The sequence below is a fragment of the Pelophylax lessonae genome (assembly GCF_965119305.1).
Source record: "Pelophylax lessonae genome assembly, chromosome: 6".
NCBI classification, from domain to species: Eukaryota; Metazoa; Chordata; class Amphibia; order Anura; family Ranidae; genus Pelophylax; species Pelophylax lessonae.
Genome location: NC_138773.1, coordinates 216,383,747 through 216,411,660, shown reverse-complemented (window position 1 = coordinate 216,411,660; position 27,914 = coordinate 216,383,747). Strand labels below are relative to the sequence as shown.

The window sequence follows — 27,914 nt, the reverse complement described above, 5'->3', positions numbered from 1 at the left end:
ATGATACCTCCATGACTGCTAATCTTGTGTTCATGTCTCTGACACAAAGACAGATGCATCATCCTCAGGGTTCCCTGCAATTTGACTTCTCTGCAACATTCTTCAAAAAGTATCTCTACTATTAACTAAATATATATATATATATATATATATATATATATATATATATATATATACCCAGGTGTATTTGTACAATTCCACCAGGACTTCTATTGGGCTGTTTGCTGATAATACCTGTTTGTATATTGGATGTATATACTATTAATAAACTTTTCTAAAGATAAATCTACAAAGCTTATATTATTTCCATACTTGTGGTTCCTCTATTCCCTAATACATTTTTTAGATTACTGGTTATTTCTTAGGAAGGAAATTCCCTCTCTTCACAGAGGCCCTGTCCTGGGTAGAGGCACTGCCAACTTTATTATCAAACCTACTCTCTGGTTCTCTTATTTACGTACAGATTTAGTGCAATATCCTGTTTGGTGATGGTCATTTTTCATAACCAACCACAAAAGAGGGCTAAAGAATTAAACGAATGCAGCCATCACATCTACCGATTAGTGAATTTCAATATGACAAATATTTACTTCAGAAGTTTAAAGTGGAAGTAAAGTCCACTTTCGAACTTGTACCTACAGGTAAGCCTATAATAAGGCTTAACTGCAGGTACTATGAATATCTCCTAAACTTGCACAGTTTAAGAGATATTCACACAGCATTCAGCTGGTGACCTCACTGGGGCATTCGCTCTGAAGGGATGGCATTCTCGTGCCATACCTTCAGAGCTTTGTGTTGAAGCCGGAGCTCCAGCACACATGCGCACGAGTGATGTTATTGTGGCCCTAGCCACTCATAGAGGGAGAATCCACAAACCTGGAAGGAATAGAGGGTGAAGATGGGAACACCGAGGAGCCATACAGTGCTTTGCTGGAGGGCTCCGTGCCCAGGTAAGTCTATCATAATGTGCTAGCATGCGGTGCCTACTAGTACAATATGACCTAAACCTGCAGGGGGGCCCAATTTTTTTTATTTTTCTGGTGGTTTACTACTGCTTTAATACCGTTTTAACTAGTTCCTAACTTTGGGCATGCTACATAAGCACAAAAAAACAACATCATTGTTCACATGGTGTGTGTAGCATATCCAGTCTCTGCCCTGCTTCTAGGACCCCCCCACACCCTCTTCCCAGTATATAGTATTTGTCAGCTTTGATTAATCATAGGTCGGGATCACTGTATAATCAGATGTCTATAGTTTCAGCTGTCAAATAGGCAGTTTGAATCAGTATTTTTAAACAAAATAAAGATACAGTGTAACAAAACATTACTTTTGTATCTTTCTGATTAATTATCTGCAGATCAAGGAGATGAACTTAGATCTGCAAATTATGTCAGTTAAAGCAACCTGAAAAATTTGTTTTATGGTTTATTTTTAAAAAATATTTCTCTACCGTTCAGATCCGCCTGTCAGTTTTTTTTGGCGGATCTGAGCGGTCACCCCATGCATCTCTATGGGGCATCGGATGTCAGCGGAGACATGTCCTCTAACATCCAATCCGATCCGGATGTCAGCGGACGAACTCTGGACGGATGGAAACCCTATTTTTCATCCGTCCAGCGGACAGACGGTCCGCTCCCATCTGATTCCCCCATAGAGATGCATGGGGACCTGACAGCTGTGTCTCCGCATACAGCGCGGAGACACAGCTGTCATCCTCCTGCTCAGCGGGGGATCAGCGGATCGATCCCCCGCTGAGAAAAACGGAGTCCGCCTGACAGACTCCAAGTGTGAAAGGGCCCTTACTCCCGTGTTTCTCAACCTTTTTTCAGTCAGGCACCCTTTAAAATTCCGCACAATCTCAAGGCACCCAATTTTTCAATGTTAAAAAACTCAACTAATAGTTTAGCATAATATAGCAACATCCACATGCATAGGACAACCAACATTAGTGGCGATTTATTCTTCCAAAGCAAATACATCTTTGCATACTGGTACTGATTAGTATTCCAATGTTTCTCTTCTCCCTCGGTTTCTCTCCCTCACTCAGCTAATGTGACCCTGGTACTGAAGGAGAGGGGCAGGTGCCCAACGTCCTCCTTATCAACTGTCAGTAATACAACTGGAAATGTGGAAGCTACTGTATGTCAAAAGCAATGCAAACAGAGACCAGCACAGCCTCTAACAACATCATTGGTAGTAAGGACACTGGCGTCTGGAAGGCTGTAATGGTGCACAATGAAAACCTGTGGCTTTGTGTAACTAATCAGCAGGCTTGATCCACCCGCTGGCTTGTATACAGTTTTTGGCACCCCTGAAGACACCTAAAGGCACCCTGGTTGAAAAAGGCTGCTCTAACCATCAGGAACGGCTCTATAGCAGAAATGTAAAAATTGCTCTGGTCCACAGGGGATGAACAGGTGCAAGAGGTGAATTGGGTAAAGCTGAACTATATTCTCCTAGGCTCCAGGGATGCAATGTCCTGGAGCTCCTGGAAGCCGCTGGCATCATTATGCAGCTGGCTTTTGGGTACCGAATGCTGGCCGCTTTCACTGGCTGTTGTAAACAGGCACAAATGAGTCAAAAACCAGCAGACTGTCAGCTTATGAGAAAGGAACGCCGTGAGCAACAGCTAAGCAAGCGTGATGTCTTGAGTAACAGCCAATGCTGATGCATTTCATCATGGGTGATGTCTTCCCAGGGGCAGGCCGAACGTCAGATACCCTAAAGACTTTTTTATTGAGAGGACTTTTTTATGTTCACATAACACTGGATTTTGCACCTATTTCATTATATAATTTTTATAAGATAGATTTTTTTCAATGATATATTTTGCTCATAATCTATCCACTGCATGTTTAGTTGTTTTCATGCCACATTATTTAACATATTATTATTCATGATTGCACAAAGTCACATGACTGTGCAATTGTCTGTTAAAACAACGCAGTGCTGTATCGCAAAAAAAAAAAAAAATGACCTGGTCATGAAGGGTGGTAAATCTTCCGGAGGTCAAGTGGTTAATCTCTACATCTACCAGATTAGCCACAAGAGGGCGCTTTAACCACTTAAGGACTGCCCACCTTACATATACTGTGGCAGGGCGGCCCTTAAGTGCAAAATCACGTATATGTACGTGATTTTCTTTAAGGCTCTAGGGGCGCTCCTGCTGTGATTAGACACAGCGGGAGCCAGTCCGCAGGACCGGTGGCCGCGATCGCCGGTGGCCTCTCGCAATTGTCAAGGAGACTGACAGAACGACCGTCTGCCTATGTAAACAAGCCAGACGGCTGTTCTGTCAGAGAGGAAGGGAGAGATCTGTGTTCCTAGTAATCAGGAACACAGATCTCTCTCTTACTGCAGTCAGTCCAGTCCCCCACACAGCTAGAAAACATTCCTTAGGAGCACATTTAACCCCTTGATCGCCCCTAATGTTAACCCCTTCCTTGCCAGTGTCATTTATACTGTAACAGTGCATATTATTTAGCACTGTATTGGTTTCACTTACTATCAGATTTCTCCGCCGCAATGTCGAAGTCCCGCTAAAAATAGCTGGTCACCGCCATTACTAATAAAAACATTCAAAAAAAGTCCATAAATCTATCCCATAGTTTGTAAACCCTATAACTTTTGCGCAAACCAATTAATATATGCTTTTTGGGATTTAAAAAAATAAATAAAATATGTAGCAGAATACAAATTGGCCTAAACTGATAAAGAAATTAGATTAACCACTTTACCACTAGAGCATTTTGCTGTCTTACGTCTGGGCCACTTTTTGCGATTCGGCGCTGTGCGACTTTAACTGACAATTGCGTGGTCGTGCGACGCCGTACCCAAACAAAATTGATGTCCTTTTTTCCCCACAAACAGAGCTTTCTTTTGGTGGTATTTGATCACCTGTGCGATTTTTACTTTTTGCGCTATAAACAAAAAAAGAGCGTTTATTTTGAGAAAATAACAATATTTTTCACATTTTTATATATGAAATTCCCCCCCAAAAAAGATGTAAAAACCAATTTTTTTTAAATTTTTGGCCAATTTGTTTTCTGCTGCCCATGTTTGGTAAAAAAAAATCGCAATAAGCGTATTTTGATTGGTTTGCGCAAAAGTTATTGCGTTTACTAACTAAGGGAAAGATTTATGTCATTATTTGTGGTTTTTTTTTTTAACGAGTAATGGCGGCGATCTGCGATTTTTTTTGCGGGACTGCGACATTGCGGCGGACAGATCGGACCCTTGACTGACATTTTTGACACTTTTAGGGGGACCAGTGACATTACTGCAGTAATCAGTGCTATAAATATGCACTGTTACTGTAAAAATGACACTGGCAGGGAAGGGGTTAACTTTATTGGAGAGGGAGGGGTTAATGTATGCCTGGTGCTTACTGACGTGTGGGGGGGGAAGTGACTGTGTGAGACAGGGACAGATCGGATGTCCAGCTATGCTGAACACTCCGATCTGTCACTCCTTGTCACTGAGGAGATCCGCCCGCTTGTGTTTACACAGGCGGGCGGATCTCCACACTAGATCCCAGACGATCGGGGCAGAGCAGCGGCGATCGCCGCTGCTCCTCCCCTGGCCCGACTCCCGCTGTGAATGAAAACAGCGGGAGCGCGCCTCCGGCGGCGCGCGAGCGCCGCCTACAGGGGAGGAGTCTGGCGACGTAGGTCTACGTCGTCAGACCTACAAGAGCCACTTTGCCGCAGTACTATTACAGTACTTAGTGGTAAAGTGGTTAAAAAAAAAAAAATTTGAATGTTTTATAGCAGAAAGTAAAAATTTTATTTTCAAAATTGTCGCTATTTTTTTGTTTATAGAGCAAAAAATAAAAACCGCAGAGGTGATCAAATACCATCAAAAGAAACCTCTATTTGTGGGAAAAAAAAGGATATCAAGTTCATTTGGGTACAGCGTCGCACCGCCACGCAATTTTCACGTTAAAGCAACCCAGTGCCGTATCGCAAAAAATGGCCTGGTCATCAAGAGGGTGAAATAAATTAAATATAGTAACCAAACAATCAAAATAAAAAGCTGTGTGTATCACACAAGTGAATTCCGCAATACGTAGTGTCCAAAATAGCATAAAAATATTAAAAAATCTAGACGTGACGTCACCACGCTCTTCGGCAGCTCTGTCCTGTGTTTGTATGGTTGAATTCCAGGACTATTGCTGCAGCTTTTTACAGATTTGTTTATTTTTATCGTCTTCATATGTAAATGCACTTGCTTTTTTGAATAAAGCCATTCATGCAGAATTATTCTATGAGTTTTTCCTATCCGCATGTATGGTTACTATTGAGAGTGACAGCCTGTCCAGGAGTGCGTGGAGACCTGCATCATTCCTTTAGTGTTGTTATAGGATAACTTCCCCGAGGCTTTCTTTGGCTTTTCCATTAATTTGGAGGCCAATATCTTCTGGTAAGCTGCAATTTCTCTACTAGTGTGGACTCACAGTACATTGTTGGGAGTTGGCATTTTATTGCATGCTCTTTGGACTTTTTCGTATTTTATTAATCACCTTAGATTAATTACACATATACCTTCACTATGGAACTTTTATTTGTATATGGAATTTTTTTTCATTTTTATATTTTTATATGCTATTGTAGCACTGCCTCCTAGAGGACTGCTGAGAATTACACTTTTTGGATTCCCCTGGGTTACCCTTAGCAACTGACAGCAGATAAACAGCAATGAAAGTTCTTGGCTCAGTCAATCATTAGTCCAGGGAATGTTGTTTTTGTGGTTTTATTGAGAAATTGGATAGGAGAAGGGGGATACTCCAACTATTAACTATTCACAGTCTTGAGGACAGCTAACTGTAGAATGCGGCAAGTCCGCTGCTTTACTCTGCCAAAGTGAAGTTGCTTTAAATGTTCCTGCTTGGATATTCTCTTTAGGGTTCTAAACTTGGCACCCCCTTTACTCTCACTGCCTGTGTGCTGACACCGTCGGCTGACTCTAGCCTTTGGATTGTTCCCCCCTTCCTGGCAAACCCCTGGGCAAGTTCCTCTGTACTCACAGGCACTGTTTTTCTATAGTCTCCATTGCCTCCAAACTCCACCAGTCAGCCTCCACTAGACCTCTAGGTTCAGCCACACTTTCTCGTTCACCAGGCTGACTGCCTGTGACCACCTTCCACAGCTTCAGAAGAGGAGATAGCCGTCACCCTCTTTCTGGGACTTGGCTTCACACCCAAAGACCCCCTGCCTCATGTGCCCTTGGCTTTTATACCCTATCCCATGATGCACCTCTCACTGTGCCAACCCACTGGGATAGTTACAAAAGCCTGTGCGTCATTGGCCAGGTTTCCTTCACTGTCCAACAAACCTCCTCATTGGAGACAGTGGGGACACTCCCTCAGCCCACATGAATCGCACATTGAGAGCAGGCCTAACTATTAACCACTTAAGCCCCGGAAGATTTTACCCCCTTCCTGACCAGGGGGTATTTTTCGATTCGGCACTGCGTGACTTTAACGGACCATTGCGCGGTCGTGCGACGCTGTACCTAAACGAATTTGACGTCCTTTTTTTCCCACAAACAGAGTTTTCTTTTGGTGGTATTTGATCACCTGTGTGATTTTTTTGATCATGCGCTATAAACAAAAAAAGAGCGACAATTTTGCAAAAATAACAATATTTTTCACATTTTTTTAAATGAAATTCCCCCCCAAAAAAATGTAAAAATCAAAATTTTTTAACATTTTCAGCCAATTTGTTTTATGCTACATATGTTTGGTAAAAAAAATCGCAAAAAGCGTATTTTGATTGGTTTGCGCAAAAGTTATCGCGTTTACTAACAAAGGTTTTTTTTTGCGGTACTGCGACATTGCGGCGGACAGATCGGACCCTTGACTGACATTTTTGACACTTTTGGCGTTACCAGTGACATTTCTACAGTAATCAGTGCTATACATATGCACTGTTACTGTAAAAATACACTGGCAGTGAAGGGGTGTGATTCTAACTGTGATTGGCTGTGGCTTGAAGTGTAAGAACAATGATCAACGGTCCTACATAGTAGAACCGTGTGATCATCGTTTCTACACTGGGGAGAATGACAGGCGGCTTGTTTACATTAGTCGCCTGCCTTTCTCCCTCTCCCCCGACGATCGCCGAGTGACCGGCGGACATCGGGTCCACCGGTCACACACCCGGGGGGGTCCATGACCGAGCCGGAGCGGGAGCGCGCCTCCGGCGGCGCACGCTCGCTCCCCAAAGCCTCACAGGCTAGCGACGTAGACCTACGTCGCTCTGCCCCTGAGGGGCTGACTGCCGCAGTAAATATACTGTGAGCAGTCGGCAAGTGGTTAATCATGCTCCCCTGAAAGGCAGAGAGAGCAACTATATTTTGCCTGTTACTCTCCTGATAAGTAGGCAGGGCAAAACTATTCTTCCTACCTAGCACCTATCTAGGAGGGTGCTACACTATTTTGAACACTATATGCATAGCTCCCAACTGTCCCAAATTTCGAGGGACTGTCCCTGATTTGGAACAAAGTCCCTCTGTCCCTCTTTCCTCTTCATTTGTCCCTCATTTTGGTCTGGTCTATATAGTTGTATATATAAAATGCACTATTTACTGTATCTTTCAGAAAGTGTTTCCCAGTGCTAAACCTTTCATTCAAATTCTAAATTGCTGCATTTGTAAATTTCAAAAGCCAGGATAAAGGAATAGTAGTCACAAAAAAAAAAAAAACGTATGGGTTTAACTAATATTCTTTTTATATAATTCTCCTTTAACCACTTAAGGACTGCCTACCGTGTATTTACGTCGGTAGGTTGACGTTAAACACTGGGGTTATGGCAGCAAATAGCTGTCATAACCCCAATGTTTTTTTAAACGGCCGCCGGTCCACTTTAACATAAGGGTGGTCCCATTGGCAGATGTGCCGTGGGATCACCTTTATGGGTGGTGGGAGAGGTGCCTCCCCCCTCCTGCCGCTTCATGGTTGTTTTCCTCGCTTGCCGGACCCGCTTACCGGATTCTGTCCGCTGTCGACTGAGAGCCAGATGGCCCTCACTCGACTCTATGGCCTTGGAGGACCGGAGCGACGTCATACGTCGCTTCCTAGGAACAGATTTAAAGAGCCCATTCCAGCATGAAAAATAAATGACCCCAGATCTCACATTAAAGAGGTCCTGGCCTGCTTATTTCTATTAATGGGATGTTTACCGTACATTCCTTTTTTTTTTTTTTAAAGGGCAGTGTAAAAATAAAAGATAAAATAAATAGGAAAAAAAATTAAAATTAATGCACCCCATCCCCATTAGCTTGCGCGCAGAAGCGAACGCATAAGCAAGTCGCGCCCACATTTGTAAACGGTGCTCAAATCACACATTTAAAACATCCCGCGATCGTTAGAGTGAGAGCAATAATTTGAGCCCTAGACCTCCTCTGAAACTCTAAACTGGTAACCTGTATACATTTTTAAAGTGTCGCCTATGGGGATTTTTAAGTACCAATGTTTGTCGCCATTTCACAAGCCTGCACAATTTTAAAGCAAAATATGTTGGGTATCTGTTTACTCGGCGTAACATTATCTTTCATATTATAGAAAAAAATTGGGATAACTTTACTGTTTTTTTATTTTCTAATTCAAAAAAGTGTATTTTTTCCAAAAATTTGCGTCTGTAAGACCGCTGCCCAAATACGGTGTGATAAAAAATATTGTAACGATCTCCATTTTATTCTCCAGGGTCTCTGCTAAAAAAAAAAAAATATATATATATATTTATATATATATAATGTTTGGGGGTTCTAAGTAATTTTTTAGCAAAAAAAAAATGATTTTAACTTATAAGGAAAAGGCCAGATTCAGAAGTGGTTAAGGCGTGGCATGGGTGTGTGTCTTATTTCTACAAACCAGAGGCGTAACTAGATCCTTCAGGGCCCCGGGGCAAGAAACCATGGAGGACCCCCCGGAACCCTGGCCGGGGGCCCTTCCCTTCCAGCCTGGGTCTCTTTCCACTGATCTTGGGGCACTTTACTCCCGTTGCAGGGCCCTTTATTATGGTCCTGCAGCAGGACCCTTTCACAAATTCTGCAGTGGGCCCCCTTTCTGCCATTTTGGGGCCTCCCCACGGTGGTGGAAAGCCAGGGCCTGGTCGCAAGTGTGACCATCGCGATCCTAGAAGTTCATCCACTGGTGTCAGTAGTTTTTATTTTTTGGTACCTTAATTGTATTATTTTTTAGCATTTTACTTTATTTTTTACAATGTCACTGACTATGACTCTGTCCATTCAGAAAAGGAAGGAGCTGGTAAATTATATATTTACCGACCCCTTCCTGGTTCTCTATTGTGACACATTCCCTGCAGCAGCTGGCAGGAAAGGGAAGGGGGCACAGTGGGGGGTGGGGGGGGAGGGACAAACAGGAGCAGTGGCGGGGGCAGCGTACAGAGGAACCAATTGCCTACATTTTTCTGGAGCATGGGGCCCAGTTGCAGTTGCAACCCCTGTAGTTACGCCCCTGCTACAAACTTTTGCTAATAGGTTTCCATCATTCCCATCTCAAAAAGATGGGAGGTTTGCGGATTTCACTTGTGTGACACGCACACCTTTTTATTGTGACTGTTTGGTCACAATATGTAATTTATTTTTCATTCGATTGTGATTTAACTATTTAAATTTGCGCAGCAATTTATTCTTATATTGCAATGAGGTTTTATCTATTCACCTGTGTTTGCAGCAATCATTGTATGTGTATTTAGCAGAGATTACTGTACTTGGTTCATTAAGGGGGGTAAAACTTTCCAGGCTTGGAGTGGTTAATATCTACATTGAATCAGAAGCTCAGCTTCTAGGAGTCAATTGGTTAAAAACATAATCCGAGATCAGCCACAAGAGGGCGCTGTATGGCTCACGTCTACTGTGTGCAAAGTCTATAGGAGAGTAGAGCGGAGTGACCCCTCCCTCCTGCTCTTAGTTCCTGTCGCCATCGCAATCATAGATCTTCAATAGTCGGCAATGGCTGCTCGGTTCGGACTTCTAGGGAGATCGCTGCAGCGGCTGAGCAGCTCCGCCAGACTTCCCTCCAGCGCCCCGGGCTGTGCTGCCGTGCGGTAAGTGAATATCGGGGCTGAGCGATGTACTGACAGTGATCGGTGTATAGGAGGACTTGTCTGCAGACTGTGCGATCTGTCACTATACAGTGGAATCCTGATCTTCTGATCTCTACAAGGATCCAATCCTAATTCTCTCTATTGGATTACACTGTCATTATTCTCTGTGATCGGGGAAAGTCACTGTGACATCTGTGTACCCTCCACTCATCTGTGACCTTTATCCCACTTCTCTGTCTGCCCCTCCCACCACTCATTAACCCCATCACACACTGCAATATCCTACCACACATCCCATAATATCATAATACCATGATTGTATAAGATGTATAATCATACATCACACACATATATATATATATATATATATATATATATAGTATAATGTGCTCTGCCCAGACATCTAATCATATACAGGTGCGTCTCATAAAATTAGAATATCATCAAAAAGTTAATTTATTTCAGTGATTTAATTCAAAAAGTGAAACTCATATTTTATATAGATGCGTTACACACAGACTGATATATTTCAAGCATTTCTTTCTTTTAATTTTTGATGATTATAGCTTGCAGCTAGTGACAACCCAAAATTGAGTGTCTTCGAAAATTAGAATATTACATAAGAACAATAAAAAAAAAAAAAAGATTTTTAATACAGAAATGTTGGCTTACTGAAATGTATTAGCAGTATAGTATACTCTCAATACTTGGTCGGGGCTCTTTTTGCATGAATTCCTGCATTAATGCAGAGTGACATGGAGGCGATCAGCCTGTGGCACTGCTGAGGTGTTATGGAAGCCCAGGTTTCTTTGAGCTCATCTGCATTGTTGGGTCTGGTGTCTTTCATCTTCCTCTTGACGATCCCTCACAGATTCTCTATGGGGTTTAGGTCAGGTGAGTTTGCTGGCCTATCCAGCACAGTGATACCATGATCAATAAACCAGGTATTGGTACTTTTGGCAGTGTGGGCAGGTGCCAAGTTCTGCTGGAAAATGAAATCAGCATCTCCATAACAGTGTTAATTTCGTCAACGAAAACGTTTTCGTCACCGCTTTCGTCACTGACAATTTTCAACTGATGAAAACGAGACGCAAAGTATAGCACATTTTCGTCAAATGACGAAAATCAAATCGTTTTCGTTAACGAACGAAAACCAAGCGAGAATGTGAGGCAGGGACGTTTACCCAACTTCCGGTTTTCACGGAGCTCCGCCTGTGTGGCGTCTGGCGTGGCGTGGCGTGCCCGGTGACGTCCGACGTGAGGAGTAGACGACTACAAGAGAGTCGACTCGAGACCAGTAACCTGATCTCACAAGAGTACTGCAGCACTACAGCCAGACGCGCCACGCAGTGGCGTAGCGTGGGTTGTCAGCACCCAGGGCAAGGCAAGTAATTTGCGCCCCCTAACCCGTGGGATTTTAGCACTCGAGTCTCTTCCACTAGATTAGTTAAAGAACCCTTACCCCCTAAGCACATGTATTGTTTGTTATGAAAATACTGATGTAATTAAAGTAAAAGGCATCTAAATACAAGTTTGAGTGACCAGCGTGCCCCCTTTCAATGCAGAATGACCAGCATGCCCCCTTTCAATGCAGAGAGACCAGCGTGCCCCCTTTCAATGCAGAGAGACCAGCGTGCCCCCTTTCAATGCAGAGAGACCAGCGTGCCCCCTTTCAATGCAGAGAGACCAGCGTGCCCCCTTTCAATGCAGAGAGACCAGCGTGCCCCCTTTCAATGCAGAGTGACCAGCGTGCCCCCCTTTCAATGCAGAATGACCACAGCGTGCCCCCCTTTCAATGCAGAGAGACCAGGGTGCCCCCATTCAATGCAGAATGACCGGCGTGCCCCCATTCAATGCAGAGTGACCGGCGTGCCCCCTTTCAATGCAGAGTGACCGGCGTGCCCCCTTTCAATGCAGAGTGACCGGCGTGCCCCCTTTCAATGCAGAGTGACCGGCGTGCCCCCTTTCAATGCAGAGTGACCGGCGTGCCCCCTTTCAATGCAGAGTGACCGGCGTGCCCCCTTTCAATGCAGAGTGACCGGCGTGCCCCCTTTCAATGCAGAGTGACCGGCGTGCCCCCTTTCAATGCAGAGTGACCGGCGTGCCCCCTTTCAATGCAGAGTGACCGGCGTGCCCCCTTTCAATGCAGAGTGACCGGCGTGCCCCCTTTCAATGCAGAGTGACCGGCGTGCCCCCTTTCAATGCAGAGTGACCGGCGTGCCCCCTTTCAATGCAGAGTGACCGGCGTGCCCCCTTTCAATGCAGAGTGACCGGCGTGCCCCCTTTCAATGCAGAGTGACCGGCGTGCCCCCTTTCAATGCAGAGTGACCGGCGTGCCCCCTTTCAATGCAGAGTGACCGGCGTGCCCCCTTTCAATGCAGAGTGACCGGCGTGCCCCCTTTCAATGCAGAGTGACCGGCGTGCCCCCTTTCAATGCAGAGTGACCAGCGTGCCCCCTTTCAATGCAGAAAGACCAGCGTGCCCCCTTCAATGCAGAGAGACTAACTGCAGCTGCGGTTTCTCCTCAGTTCCCCGCGTCTCTTTGAGTCCACCCACCTCCTCCTCGGCCAATCAGGAAGCGGGTCTACCCTTTTTTGAAGCCTATTAGAACCTCTGGCTCTAATTAGGTGATTAAAAAAAAAAACACACTCTGACCGCGCCAGGCTGCTGGCTCACTCGCTGTTAAACTGACTGAGCAGTGAGGAGAGGCGGTATAGGTGGGGCTTAGCTTGCAACGCCACCCCACCCTACACCAATGTACAGGTGAGGCACAGTCCAGCCCCGCCCCAACTTGCCATTTTCAGCCATAGGGCGGCCGCGCTGGACATCTCCCAGCCTAAATATGAAGGCAGCCGCAGACAGTGTGTGAACTGTGTATGTCAGAGTCAGACAGACAGAGTGACACTGCGGATGCGCCCCCCCCCAGATGTTGTGCCCGGTGCGGCCGGCCCCCCCTGCACCCCCCACACTACGCCACTGGCGCCACGCCCAACTCCTCACACGGCACTGCCACCCGGCCACCACCACATCCAGAGCAGAGCACCCACTGTGAGTTAACAGCCAGGCCAGCTATTACTGCCTCCCTGAGTCCCCTCAGACCACTCGCTACTGGCATCCGATTCCGCCATCCATCCAGGACTGTGTGCGTGCATATAGGCCGCTGAGGCCCGCCCGGCCCATCCTGTTCAACAACTTCAGTTCAGAGTCAGACCAGAGACCACCCTTAAACCTGAGACCCCCATCCAGCACTCTGAGCAGCACTGTGTGCATTCACTGCACTGACTGCAGGCAGCAGCATTACAGGCCTCCTCTCTGACCTGACCATGACCATTTAGTCGACTAAAATGTATTGACGTTTTAGTCGACTAAAATGTATTGACGTTTTAGTCGACTAAAATGTATTGACGTTTTAGTCGACTAAAATGTATTGACGTTTTAGTCGACTAAAATGTATTGACGTTTTAGTCGACTAAAATGTATTGACGTTTTAGTCGACTAAAATGTATTGACGTTTTAGTCGACTAAAATGTATTGACGTTTTAGTCGACTAAAATGTATTGACGTTTTAGTCGACTAAAATGTATTGACGTTTTAGTCGACTAAATACGACTAAAACTAAAACAAAATTAACACAGCTCCATAAAGCTGGTCATCAGAGGGAAGCATGAAGTGCTCTAGAATTTCCTGGTAGAGGGCGGTGCTGACTTTGGACTTGATAAAACGCAGTGGACCAACACCAGCAGATGACATGGCTCCCAAATCATCACTGACTGTGGAAACTTTGTACTGGACCTTATGCAACTTGGATTCTGTGCCTCTCCACTCTTCCTCCAAACTCTGAGACCTTGATTTCCAAATAAAATGCAAAATTTTCCACAGTCCATGATGATTTGTGGAAACCCTAAAGCAAAACTCAAAGTTTTTAAGGCAGCATTCTACAGCTAAAGCTACTGGCATTTTTATAACATCCAGTGTGCATGAAGCCTAAAACTTATCAAACTATTTCAGAATAATGTTCCTCAAGTTGCAAAGACTTTTAAATATATAATCTATAGTACATAATATCAAAAGATTCAGAGAATCTGGAGAAATCTCTGTGCACAAGCGACCAGGCTGAAACTCCATATTGGATGCTCGTGATCTTCGGACCTTCAGATGGCACTACAATAAAAACAGACATGATTCTGTGATGGACATCACTGCATGGGCTCAGTCAGGAATACTTAAAAAAAAAAAAAAAAATCCCTCTCTATGAACACAGATGGCACAGCATTGTAAAAATGCAAGTTGAAGCTCTATCATGCATGCAGAGAACAAGCCATATCTGAACGTGATCCAGAAACGCCGCAGTCTTCTCCGGACCAAAGCTCATTTAAAATGGTCTGTTACAAAGTGGAAAACTGTTCTGAGGTCAGACGAATTTAAATTTGACATTCTTTTTTAGAAACCACAGGCGCTGCATCCTCCGAACTAAAGAGAAGAACCTTTAGGTTTATCAGAAGAGAAGGCAACTGTACTAAATGCTTTCTTCTCAGTTTTTACACAGAAAAAGGAGGGGTATACTGACCATGGCTGTATGGTTAGCAGCACGTCACAGGACTTGCTGCTGTGGCTAACAGAGGGTGAAATCAAGGAAAGGCTTGATAACATTAACACAAATAAATCACCAGGATCGGATGGCTTGCACCCGAGAGTACTCAAGGAACTCAGTAGAGTTCTATCTAGACCAGTGCTTCTCAATTCCTGTCCTCAGAACCCACTAACAGGTCAGGTTTACAAGATAACTGAAATACATCACAGGTGATATAATTTGCTGCTCAGTGATTGCAGTATTCTAGTCTGCATCTCCCCAAGGTAATATATAAAATCTGGCCTGTTAGTGGGTCCTGTGGACAGGAGTTGAGAACCACCGATCTAGACCGTTGTTCGTGATCTTTGCAGACAGTATTTTGACAGGAACTGTACCAGGTGACTGGAGGAAAGCCAATGTGATACCAATATTCAAAAAAGGGCAGAGACATATTCCGGGAAACTGTAGGCCAGTCAGCCTGACGTCCAATAGTATGTAAATTACTGGAAGGGATGATAAGGGTCTATATCCAAGAATTGGCTAAGGACAACTTTATCATCAGCAGTAATCCAGCACGGGTTTTCAAAATGACGTTCTTGCCAAACCAATCTGTTAACCTTTTACAAGGAGGTGATGAGCTGTGAGCTAGATAGGGGGAGACTTGTGGATGCGGTGCATCTGGATTTTGCTAAGGCATTCGATACAGTTTCCCACAAACCCTTTATCTACAAACTAAGGTCTGCAGGCATCGACCACAAGGTTTGTTCTTGGATATAAAACTGGGTACAGGGGCATGTCCACAGAGTGGTGGTAAACAGTGTGTACTCAGACTGGTCTGGGGTGGTAAGTGGGGTCCCCCAAGGCTCAGTCCTGGGACCAATTTTGTTCAATGTATTCAGAAATGACAGAGGACAGGATCATTAGCTCAATCTGTTTTTGCAGATGACACAAAAATAGGCAGGGCAATAACTTCTCATCAAGATATAGAAATCTTACAGAATGACCTGAAAAAATAGAGTGGGCAACTACATGGCATATGAGGTTAAATGTGGAGAAATGTTAGGTATTGCACTTGGGGGCTAAAAACATAAACGCAAAATATGCTGGGGGGGGGGGGGGAACCTCTGGGGGAATCAAGAATGGAGAAAGATCTGGGGGTCTTAGTGGAAGATAGACTAAGCAATGGCATGCAATGTTAAGCTGCAGCTGCCAAAGCCGGCAGAATATTAGCATGCATAAGGAAGGGGATATATTCCAGAGATAAAGCTATTATCCTGCCACTTTATAAAACCCTGGTCCACCCACATCTGGAGTATTCTGTCCAGTTCTGGTCGCCAATCCTCAGAAGGGATGTGCTGGAACTGGAAAGAGTCCAAAGAAGGGCAATTAAACTAATTGGGGGGATTGGAGGACCTTAATTATGAGGAGAGTTTACAAGTACTTAATTTTTTTTCTCCCTGGAGAAGAGACGCCTGAGAGGGGACATGATAGCGATTTACAAATACGTCAATGGTGATCTCAGCATAGGAAAAAAACGATTTAGTCTCAAGGAGTGTAAGAAGACACGAGGCCATACAATGAGATTAGAGGAGTAGCGGTTTAACCTTAAGCTACGTAAGGGTTTTTCACTGTAAGGGCGGTAAGATTGTGGAACTCTTCCACAATTGGTGGTAACTGCAGGAAATATGGCTACTTTTAAAAGACTCTTGGACATGCATCTCAAAGATCACCACATTCAGGGTTATGGGAAATGAATACGTCATTGACACACACACACCTGCACAGGTTGAACATGATGGACTGTTGTCTTTATTCAACCTCAACTATAGATCTCAGTTCAAAGGCGTGCATCTCTGATGGTATAGGGGTGCATTCGTGCGTATGGAATGTGCACCTTGCACATCTGAAATGGCACCATCAATACTGAAAGATATATATCCAGGTTTTTGAGCAGCATATGCTCCCATCCTGATGACGTATTTTTCAGGGAAGGGCTTGCATATTTCAGCAGGACCGTTCTAAACTGCATACTGCATCTGGCAACAGCATGGCTTAGTAGAGTCCAAGTGCTTAACTGGCCTGCCTGCAGTCCATACCTTTCAACAACTAAAAAATATTTGAAATGGAAAAAAATATGACAAAGAAGACCCAGAACTGCTTAGCGGTAAGGACTCGTTAACACGTGTTGATTACACCTGAAGCATTTTTAATGATGGGTTTTCATTGTGTTTTATGAAGCGTTGAAAAAGCTTCAAGACTGCTTGATAAATGCACATGGAAGCATTGCTTTTCTAGTTGGAACTGCTTAAAGGGGAAGTGATGGGGAGGAAGCCATCTGCTTTGAGGCATAGTTAAGCCTGGTGCACACAGGCTGAGTATCGGCAGGTTCAACAGAAAACGATCGACATTCGGCCCCTGTGTACACCAGTCTGTTCAACAAAAGCCGGCCGAATGGGCATGCTGGAAAACCAGCATTCTATTAGTGCTGGCAGCGCGGAGAAGAGATGCGCGGGGCAGTCAGAACACAATAGCTTAGCGAGGAGATAGCTGTACTTACATTGCATAGTTAGTACAGCGAGCTAAATTTTCGTTCAGCCCACTGGGTTAATCGAAAGGGGAAAAAAAAGAAAAAACCTGATCGTGCGTATTAGGCTTTAGGTAGTGTGATAGCAGACACATTTTTGTGAACTCTCTGGAAGATGGATTTGTATGCTTTGATCTCTTTACACTTGACTTGGTCCAGCTCAACTTTGCCTAAACAAGATGCCTTACCACTGGCACGAATGCTGAATCCCTCTGCTCCTACCTGGCACTGTCAGTATTGCTTGCTTTGATGTTTTTGCCCACGCACAGAAGCAAATTGTTACTACACAGCTGCTCTGCTCAAACAGGAAGTGACGGGAGCTGTCCTAGTTCTTTATTTCCTGGTGCATTCTGGGATACAGGAACCTCCACGGTTCTCCCCCGATGCCTAGCTAACACGTTTTAAAAATGCTTCACTAACACAACATAAAGGTGCTGTTACAGAGCATTACCAATGAAATCAATGGAGGTGACTGAGCAGCGTCGATGCCTCATGAAAGCCACATGCTGCTTAATTCTTTAGCACAACACACTACCAACTCCTATGTGGTAAATCTGGCCCTGTCCCTACTTTTTTTTATTTTGTTACCTAAAATAGTAAATTTTTCTCAGTTTAAACATTTAATATGTTTTCTATTGTAAATAAAATCTGGGTCTATAAGATTTGCAAATCATTGCATTCTGTTTATGTCGCTTTTTATATAGCGTCCCAACTTTTTAGAATTGGGGTTCTATAAGAAACAGCTGGCAGGATTGATTAAGGGGGGAGGGATGGATGGGGAAATTATAGATTTTGCCCAGTGTTGGGCTTTAGTACTCCATAAATGCGTCAGTTAATGGTGGTGCCATAGCACTCCATTTCACATGTTTTCTGAAGGATCTGCATTAGAAAAAAGCTGTTTTTGATTCATTTTTTGTTTTTTGTCTGTTCTGATGTGTTGGCAGACCATTCCCTTGCATAGGCTTGCCTTAACACAATGCACATTAATAAAGCAGGGCAGAATGGCAAAGAGTGAATGGGCCCAAAGTAGGAGACAATCTCTCTAAGTGAAGGGAAATCCCTCCTTACACAATTGTCACCAGAACAGATGTCTTCATCGGAAGATGTACCTGTGTGTCTTGTTCTGGTGACAACTGTAAGATTTTGGATTTTCCATCACTTATTGTCCTGATGACAGTGGTCACCAAAGCAAATAGAGAGGGTGACTTTACCTAACAGGAACAGCAATAAAAACCTGAAGGGGGTTCTCATCCACCCCAATTCTATCCAAAGCGAAAGTCCTAGGATATATGTTACTTTCCAAATGAAATCTAAATATCGAAGAATAGTTTCTGCTTTTAAGTGCATCCAATACATTTTTTTTTTTTGTGACTTTCAGTCTGAGCATACAATGAAATTAATGTGGTTAATATTTTAAAATGGGATTTCTCTTACGTCCTCCGACAGTCGCCGCCTCCTCTAAGTCATCACAATTGGGTATTGTCCACCTATCCGTAGGAATAGCTAGGCCTATAGACTTAGTCAAAAGACAAAAGGCATTAGCATATACACACCCACGGGGGCTGTCCCATCTGGTCAATACCCCCCCTGCATCACCACTCCCAACTCAGTTTTAGTTTGCCTAGCAATCAGGAATAATCAGCAGCGACTATTGCCAAGTGGATCAGACAGACCATTGAGCAGGCCTATGCCTTGAAGGAACGGGTTCCGCCCTTCCCTGTTAAGGCGCATTCTACCAGGTCTTTGAGTACTTCCTGGGCCTGTTGGCATCGGACCTCGGTGACCCAGGTGTGCAAGGCGGCGACTTGGTCGTCGGTGCACACATTTTCCAAGTTCTACAAAGTAGACGTTCTGGCATCAGCTGATGCTTCTTTTGGCCGCAAAGTTCTCAGTGCGGCTGTGCCATGATGGACCCTTGAATTTTTTTCTCTGGGTCCCTGGCTGTTGGCATTTGCTTTCCTGGGCTGTTGCTCCTGTTGAGCATTGTTTTTTTCTGTTGCCCAGTTGGTTCTTACGGTGCATGTAAGATTCCTTTCTCTGATGTGGGTACTGCGTTGCCTTTTCTACGGTTGCGTCTCCCACCCCTCATGTCTATACTGCTTTGGGACATCCCAATAGTGATGACTTAGAGGAGGCGGCGACTGTCGGAGGACACAAGAGAAAACGGAATTTTTGTAAAATCTTACCTGTAAATTCCTTTCTCTGAGTCCTCCGACAGTCCCCGCCCCTCTTTTGGGGTTCTTATTACCTACTGCTATGCTACCAAACTGAGTTGGGAGTGGTGATGCAGGGGGGGTATTGACCAGATGGGACAGCCACCGTGGGTGTGTATATGCTAATGCCTTTTGTCTTTTGACTAAGTCTATATGCCTAGCTATTCCTACGGATAGGTGGACAATACCCAATTGTGATGACTTAGAGGAGGCGGCGACTGTCGGAGGACTCAGAGAAAGGAATTTTACAGGTAAGATTTTACAAAAATTCAGTTTTTCCTTTTATGTGTACAGTATAGTGGATGTCACATCACCTCTTTGAAGATGTCCACAACTTTCCCTGTCATGATTGTAACAGCAGAGGAACAAGCTCAGGAAGCACTACGCATTTTTGCATCCATGGTTGCACTTTGAATTTATTTTCTCCCCCAACAGGAACAGAGCAATACAGTTTTTTGGGCAAATGTGAAGTTTCCCTTTTAAGTAGGTTTGTTTACCCTCAATTTCCATTCACGGCTTATATTAGAGAGACCATGTGATGTCTAGAGCTGGCCGGCTGCCATAGTGAATGAGCAGGCTGAGATCTCTAGGGCTGACCTGGCTGCCTTCTACGGTGACCTTGGGAATGCCCTATATTGGGTTTCACCTCTATATTCTACCTACTATATTTGTTTTTTATAGTATATCTAAAGCCACAAGTGTTGGGGGTGTGGTTTTTTTTTTTTTTTTTTTTGACTGTGGCCACATCTTAAAGTTGTCATTGGAATAGGAATAGAGGAGAAATCCTCTAATGGTGACACCTGTCCCCATGACACCTGCCTTAGGGTCTGTGTTGATGGGCTAATGAAGTGACCGGTTTAAAGCTGATCAAAAAATTTTACCTAAATGCTCTTTCTGTCCAGGGGGTAGAGGAAGGGGCAGTATTACTTACCCTGTACCCTCTCCTTCTTCCCACACACCTAGACATACCAAACATGTATCCCTTACATTGCCAGGTGGCACCCAGTGAGGAGGAGATTTAGGGCTCTTTCACGTGGCTGTTCCGATTTCTTCTTCCGCTGCAGCACTTTTTTTTTTTTTTTGACGGACACGGATGACACTTGTGTCATCCGCTCCGCATGTCCGCATATCATCCCATCCGTTTGCGGATGATATACGGACATAATGTATGTCTATGGGGATTGTGGGTCAGCGGATGACACCGCTGCCATCCGATTTTGCTTCCTTTCAGTTTTTTTTAACGGAAGAAAAATAGGGTTCTGTTCTTCCAAAAAACGGAACAGAACTGAAAGGACGAAAATCGCAATCCAATTGACAAGCATTATGTCCGTATATCACCCGCAAACGGGTGGGGTGATATACGGACATACGGAGCGGCCGTGTGAAAGAGCCCTTAGGCCCCTTTCACACATACGGTCCGTTCAGTTCATCAGTTTAGTCACGTCAAAATGTATCAGTTTTTCATCAGTTTTTTTTTTTACATCCACTACCAATGCAAAAACAGATGAAAAACGGACTGTTTGTCCGTTTTACATCCGTTTTGACGGATGAAATAGGGCATTCATCCGTTCCAAAAAATGGACATTGATGGAATCGGATGAAAACGGATGTTAACGGATGATCATCCATTGTCATACGTTTTTAAATAGAGATGCATTGATGTCTGTTTGTTTTTCATCCGTCAACAGATGGATGAAAAACGGACAAACAGACCGCACGTGTGAAAGGGGCCTAAGGGTTCTTTCACAAGACCGCTCTGATCAGATTCGCCTGTCAGTTTTTTAGGCGGATCAGATCCTCCATGCATCCCTATGGGGCAGCGGATGTCAGCGGAGACATGTCCGCTGACACCCGCTGCCATCCGCATCCGATCCTGTCCGTGAAATCCGGACGGATGTCCCATATTTTCCATCCGAATGCCCCATAGAGATGCATGGGGCTCTTACATCTCCCTCTCCACTCGCAGATCGGAGAGGGAGCTGTCACCTTCCTGCTCAGCGGGGATCTGTGTTTACGATCCCCTGCTGAGCAGCACGGATCCGCCTATGAAGGCGGACCGTGTGAAAGGACCCTAAGTTATGCTAAACGTTCATTATTTAGTTAAGCATAAGCATATTGAAGCCATTGTGTGAGCTGCAGTTTCCTTGCAAGTGGTCAAGCTAAGAAGGAGTCTGGAGTACATGGACTGTGCAGAGGGATTGTTTGGATGCATTTTACATTTACAAACTGATTAGCAAAGATGTTTAGTGTTGCCCCCTTATATAATAGTAGCTGTGTGAATAGTGGTGGATACCCCTATGCGAATGTGAATAGTGGTGGATACCCCTATGCGAATGTGAATAGTGGTGGATACCCCTATGCGAATGTGAATAGTGGTGGATACCCCTATGCGAATGTGAATAGTGGTGGATACCCCTATGCGAATGTGAATAGTGGTGGATACCCCTATGCGAATGTGAATAGTGGTGGATACCCCTATGCGAATGTGAATAGTGGTGGATACCCCTATGCGAATGTGAATAGTGGTGGATACCCCTATGCGAATGTGAATAGTGGTGGATACCCCTATGCGAATGTGAATAGTGGTGGATACCCCTATGCGAATGTGAATAGTGGTGGATACCCCTATGCGAATGTGAATAGTGGTGGATACCCCTATGCGAATGTGAATAGTGGTGGATACCCCTATGCGAATGTGAATAGTGGTGGATACCCCTATGCGAATGTGAATAGTAGTGCAGACTTCCTACACATTTAAGTCATTACTTCTCATTTACCGTCTCAATATTAAGCATTGAACTCAAGTTATTAAAAGAACGTGACCCTGTTTAAATAAACCTGTGTCCTGAAACAACCACAAGTTAAACTATTACACAATGTGGTAAGTAAATCTGCATTTTGCAAGTAGTTTCCTCAACATATAGTGTATGTAGTGAGTAGTGGTGAGAACCTCTGTTTATATGAATACTGGACTAAAGTTCAGTACAAACAAAATAATTATTCAAAAGTCTGTGTCAACACTGTCTGCTTGTTAGTATGCTGCTTGTACTAGTAATACGTATCCCAAAGCACTGCACCATGTGATCTCCACCACCAGTAGTATTATGCGCTTATCTCTATAATAGACCTAAATAAGGTCACTGCGCACCTTTCCCACACAGGGGTTAAATCCACGGGTATGGGATATCTTGTGATTCACCAGCTGCTTCTGCTCCAAGGAAATTGGATCCCCAGACATTCAGAGCTCAAATTAAATCAAAAATAGGCCGTCCTTGCACTTTACCATATTTACATTAAAATTTTTATTAAAACCCATATAATACACTCCCACGGGTAACAGTGTGATTTAAACAGTGCACATGGCTATATGGCTTGTAGGTATACAGTGTGTAATCGACATCACCTTCTAACCATGCATCAAGGAAGTCACATGACTAGATAGGAAACTCGTTGGGGCGGAGTCAATGATGTCCTCACACTGAACCGGAAGTGAGGTTAAGATGCATTGTTAGAAGGTGATGCCAGCAAGTAGGTTTAAGGGCTTTCTGCCTGTTTTTAAGTTTTATTAGTCAGAATGACTGCAAAAGAAGATTCCCTTGCAGCAGTAAGAAACAGTCCAAAACAAGGGCTTACCTTACGGATCAGTGTGCCCAGGAACCAATCAGCCACCAGTTGTGGCTTGGCAAAGAGATGAGCGATGGCAAGATGGCCGCCGCTTAGCTCTATGCCCTCATGATGTAACTTCCGGTTATTGGGCCATGTGAACAAGGCTTTTTTTTTTTTCTTAAAACAAAAGATCAAAAAACGTGTTTTGATCTTTTGCTTTCAAAGGTAGAGGAGAAATTTGGGGTCTTATTGACCCCATATCTCTTCATAAGGAGGACCTGTCATGCTGTATTGCTATTGCAAGCGATGTTTACATTTCTTGCGATTAGCAATAAAGGTGATTCAAAAAAAAAAAATGAAAGGAAAAGTGTAATAAATTTAAAGTTTTTAAAAGTTTAAAGCGCTCACGTGCAATGGTTATAGGTCACGCCCCCATTTATGTAAACCGTGTTCAAATTACACGAGGTATCGCCGCGAATGTGTGAGTGAGAGCTCTAATTCTAGGACTAGACCTCCTCTAAAGCCCCGTACACACACGCAGATCGTCGTCATACAAATGTTCGTCTTTTCTCCCCGGGATGTCGGTGTCTGTTGAAAAGTGCAAAGACAGCACAAGGACAGCACAAGAATTTTGTCTGCAGACTTCAGCTGACTGCAGAAGTGATGTCATGTAATGGTTAACTTTCCCTGTGTTTTTAATTTTCTGAGCATGCCCAGTCTTGCAAATCTGCGGTCTGTCGGCCGAATTCTGTACTGACAGGCGAACAATCGTCCGTTCTGGTGTCCGCAGACAAAAATTTTCATGTTTGCAAGAAAGACTTTTGTCCGCGGATTGTGCGCAGACAGCTGTCGGAGGCACCATACTAACACGCGTACAATCGGCAGATCTTTCGTCCGCCGACGTTTGTATGACGACGATCGGTACGTGTGTACGGGCCTTTATTCTAAACTGGTATCCTGTAAAAATGTTTAAAGTGTCGCCTATAGAGATTTTAAGTACTGTAGTTTGGCGCCATTCCACGAGCGTATGCAATTTTAAAGCATGACATGTTGGGTATCTATTTGGCGTAACATCATCTTTTATATTTGACTAAAATATTGGCGTATTTATTGTGTATTGTATTTTTTGAATTCATTTAAAGTGTGGCGTTTTGTCCAAAACAAAAAAAATGCGTTTAAAAAACCGATGAGCAAAAAACGTGTGACATGAAAAAAACTGCAATGACATCCATTTTATTCTCTAGGGCCTCTGCTAAAAAAAAAAAAAAAAAAAGTATGTGTGTGTATATATATATATATAATTTGGGCATTCTAAGTAATTTTCTAGCAAAAAATACAGATTTTTTACTTGTAATTGTCAGAAAAAGGCCTGGTCCTTTTTAAGTAGTTAACCATAAACAAGAAAATTAGTATAGGGCTGCCCAAGCCTAAACACGGTACTGAGCCCCCGTTCACATTAGGTCGCTTCGACTTCAGGGGTGACCTGTGAAGTCATGTGCAGCGCGACTTGCACGGACTTCACATAATAGAAGTCAATGCAAGTCGCCTTCAGGTCGCCCTGAAGTAGTACAGGACCCTTATTCTAAGTCGGAGCGACTTGTGTCGCTCCTATTAGAACGGCTCCTGTACTACACAGTGGGAGCGGGAGGACCGAGACTTGTCAGGCTGACAAGTCACCTGACAAGTCGCGGCAGTGTGAATGGACTCTGAGAGTGTCAAAAATAGTCTCAAACAAAAACTTTCCCAAATGGGGCCACGATAGCATATTGCCCTATTGATTATTCCAATATGGCTTCTTCTAAACATCAAAAAGAGAGACCAATGGTTATACATTCTGACACTGCCTGCTTATTGCCTTTTATCTAATCATTGATATTATAGTGCCTTTTGGACTATGTACCTCAAATGTCCACAGGCAACATTTACATACCAGAGCAATTAGTGCAGACAGCATAGTACAGTAAAGCTGGTATCTGCTCAGACAGATAAAGCCCACCCAGCTGCTAAAATGTCACTTCATCCTTAAGATTTTCTCACCTTGTAAAGACTTCTTACCTAGTAAATAAAATGACTGTCAATGGACAAACTGAGGCTCATATGACTTAACCTGAGCAGATGAAAGCAGTACGTAATGTCAAGCAAACAAATCATAAAGGAGCATTGAACAGCCGCAAAGCATTGAGTAAGGCTCCATTCACACTTGTGTGACTTTGGACATCAAAGTTGAATGACAAGTCGTTCCCCATGTTTTGCAATGATACCCATTCATATATGCACGACGAAGGCCCCTTTCATACTTGTGTGACCTAAAAGTCGCATGATTTTAAATTTTTTTTTGACTGGACTTGAAGCAATCCCTATTTAATCTTAAGGTTTATGAACCTCAAAATGCATCAAAGTCGGACCAAAGTAGGTCAAGGGACTACTTTGTAGTCGCTGCAACTTGAAGTCCCACAGAAATGAAGGGTACTCCATTGAAAATTATGTAGAACGACTTGTCATGCGAATTTGCAGTCCCAAGTCGCAGGACAAGTCGCACAAGTGTAAAAGGGACCTTAACCCCTTCGTGCCTAAGCCTTTTTCTGACATGTGCTGCTTAGAAGTTAAAATCAGTATTTGTTGCTAGAAATTTGCTTAGAACCCCCAAACATTTGTATATATTTTTTTTAGCAAAGACCCTGGAGAATAAAATGGCGATCTTTGCAATATTTTATGTCACACGGTATTTGCGCAGTGGTCTTTCAAATGCAATTTTTTTTGGAAGAAATACACTTTCGTGAATAAAAATAAAACTGCAAAATAAGCCAAACTTTTTTTGTATAATGTGAAAGATGTTACGCCGAGTAAATAGATACTGAACATATCATGCTTTAAAATTGCGCACACTTGTGGAATAGCGACAAACTACGGTACTTAAAGTGGAGTTTCACCCATTTTTTTTTTTATTTACTTTTGGCCATCCGCAGTGCATTTCGAAATAGATTATATATATATATATATACATATACATATACATTTTTCTTTTTAATTTTAGTTAAAAAAAAGTTATTTAATCTGTGTACGCGGCACCTCCGGTCCCGGCCGCCTAGGCAATGTCGTCATCAGATGATTCCCATGGGCTCCTGGGATATCTGCGTCATCTATCCCTGGAGTCCATGGGAATCGCCTAATGAAGAAACTGCGCAGTATTGACACTGCACAGCGCAGGCACGAGATCGGGAGGTGTTTGCTGGGTAGCCAGCTGCACTGAATCCCGGAATTAAACACCATTGGGCTTCAGATGCCCACAATCTCAATGGCTTCCTGCTTCCGCGATCAGGTAAGATTTTATTAATTTTAAAAGAAAGGCAGAAGGAACAAATAACCTTTTTTAAAATTGTAAATTAGAAGCTCTAACGATCCCAGCAGAGCATTTAAAAAAAAAAAAAATTGATTGAGGACTGGAGCTCCACTTTAAAAATCTCCATAGGCAAAGCTTTAAAAAATGTTTAACGGTTACCGATTTAGAGTTGGAGGAGGTCTTGTGCTAGAATTATTGCTCTTGCTCAAACAATCGTGGCGATACCTCACGTGTGATTTGAACACCGTTTGCATATGCGGGCGCATCTTGCATATGCGTTCACTTCTGCACACGAGAACTGAGGGACAGGGCACTTTAAATTCTTTCTTTCTCTTACGTCCTCCGACAGTCGCCGCCTCTTCATATTCGTCACATATGGGGTATTAGACTTTGCTCCGAAGGAGTAGCTAGGCAACAGAATATGTTAACAATAAAGCTTTAACATATCCCACCCTCAAGGGGTGGTCCCCTCAGTCAATACCCTCCTACTTCCTGCAACCATATCCCAGTTTTAATGTCTAGCTTGTCAGGAGTGGCTGGCTCTCTCTGTGCTGGGACTTTTTGTCCCAGACTCTTTCTTCTTTTTAATATTTTATTTGAGTTTTTTCTCTACCTTTACTTAGCTGTTGTTTTTGTCAGCATTAGTTAGTTCTTCGGACGAAGAGGATCATGCGGACTGGGTCTCGGGCTGATCCCCCTGATCGCAGGTCGTGGGTCAGTGGCTTCCCAGTCTGCCATCGAGCGTTCAGCCAGGTAACGCTCCTGGCACGGTGAACGACCCATCCCTGTTCGGTGCAGGGATGTTTGGTGAGGTGGCTACCTCACCGGACGCTGTGCGGTTTCTTAACCGCCATTGTGTGCGTCTTGAATTGCGACTCTCCCTGCCTCATGTGCAGCGGCTTGTTCGCCTGTGCGGGTTCCCCACGCCATATGAGGTAAGTGTGTCTATGTGGGGACCTGTCTGTCTGGGGGGGGTCTCAGTCTGGGACTGTGTAACCTGCCTTTAAATCACACTGCTTGTCTCCCTATCTCTCGGCTGCATGCTGTGGGCTGCAAGGGGGGGGAGCTGTATGACACTGTGTGTGTCAGGCTGGGCAGTGTGGGAAGCTGTGTGCTGTGGGGCATGTTTTTAATGGCATGTTGGGGCATATACAGCGATCGCTGCGGCGATCTAACATGTATCCACATAATGGGATGAAATTGTGTGTGTTTTTATGCACTGTGGAGCGGCGGTTTCGGCGCCAAACGACGCCATTTTACCGGCGCCCGCTCCGGCCGCATGGTTTACATGCACGGCGGCCATTTTCTTGTAGCCTCCATAGGCTTACATAGAGCGCCCTGGCAGCATCACTTCCTTTTTCCTGGAACACCGGTCGAGGCAGCAGCAGCAGCGGGGTCTCCTCAGGTTTTATCCTTCTATTCCTGTTGTCCATTGCCTGTATTCAGTCTGTATATTCCCTGTGGGGGTCTCATTGTGCCTGAGTGTGTGCGGTGGGCTGCGCTTACCGCGCTTGCTGAAAGGGGGCAG

The 27,914-nt window shown here is 44.1% G+C and overlaps 1 protein-coding gene across 1 annotated transcript in view; it reads left to right on the top strand.

The window, feature by feature from the left end:
* Nucleotides 1-9,965: 9,965 nt before the first annotated feature.
* The window catches only part of ACADL (acyl-CoA dehydrogenase long chain), a 61,631-nt gene continuing 43,682 nt past the window's right edge, over nucleotides 9,966-27,914 (top strand). Inside the window, exon 1 of the mRNA XM_082260157.1 lies at nucleotides 9,966-10,073. Coding sequence (XP_082116283.1) covers nucleotides 9,979-10,073 — 95 coding nt within the window. The 5' untranslated portion in view covers nucleotides 9,966-9,978. The remainder of the gene's footprint in view (nucleotides 10,074-27,914) is intronic.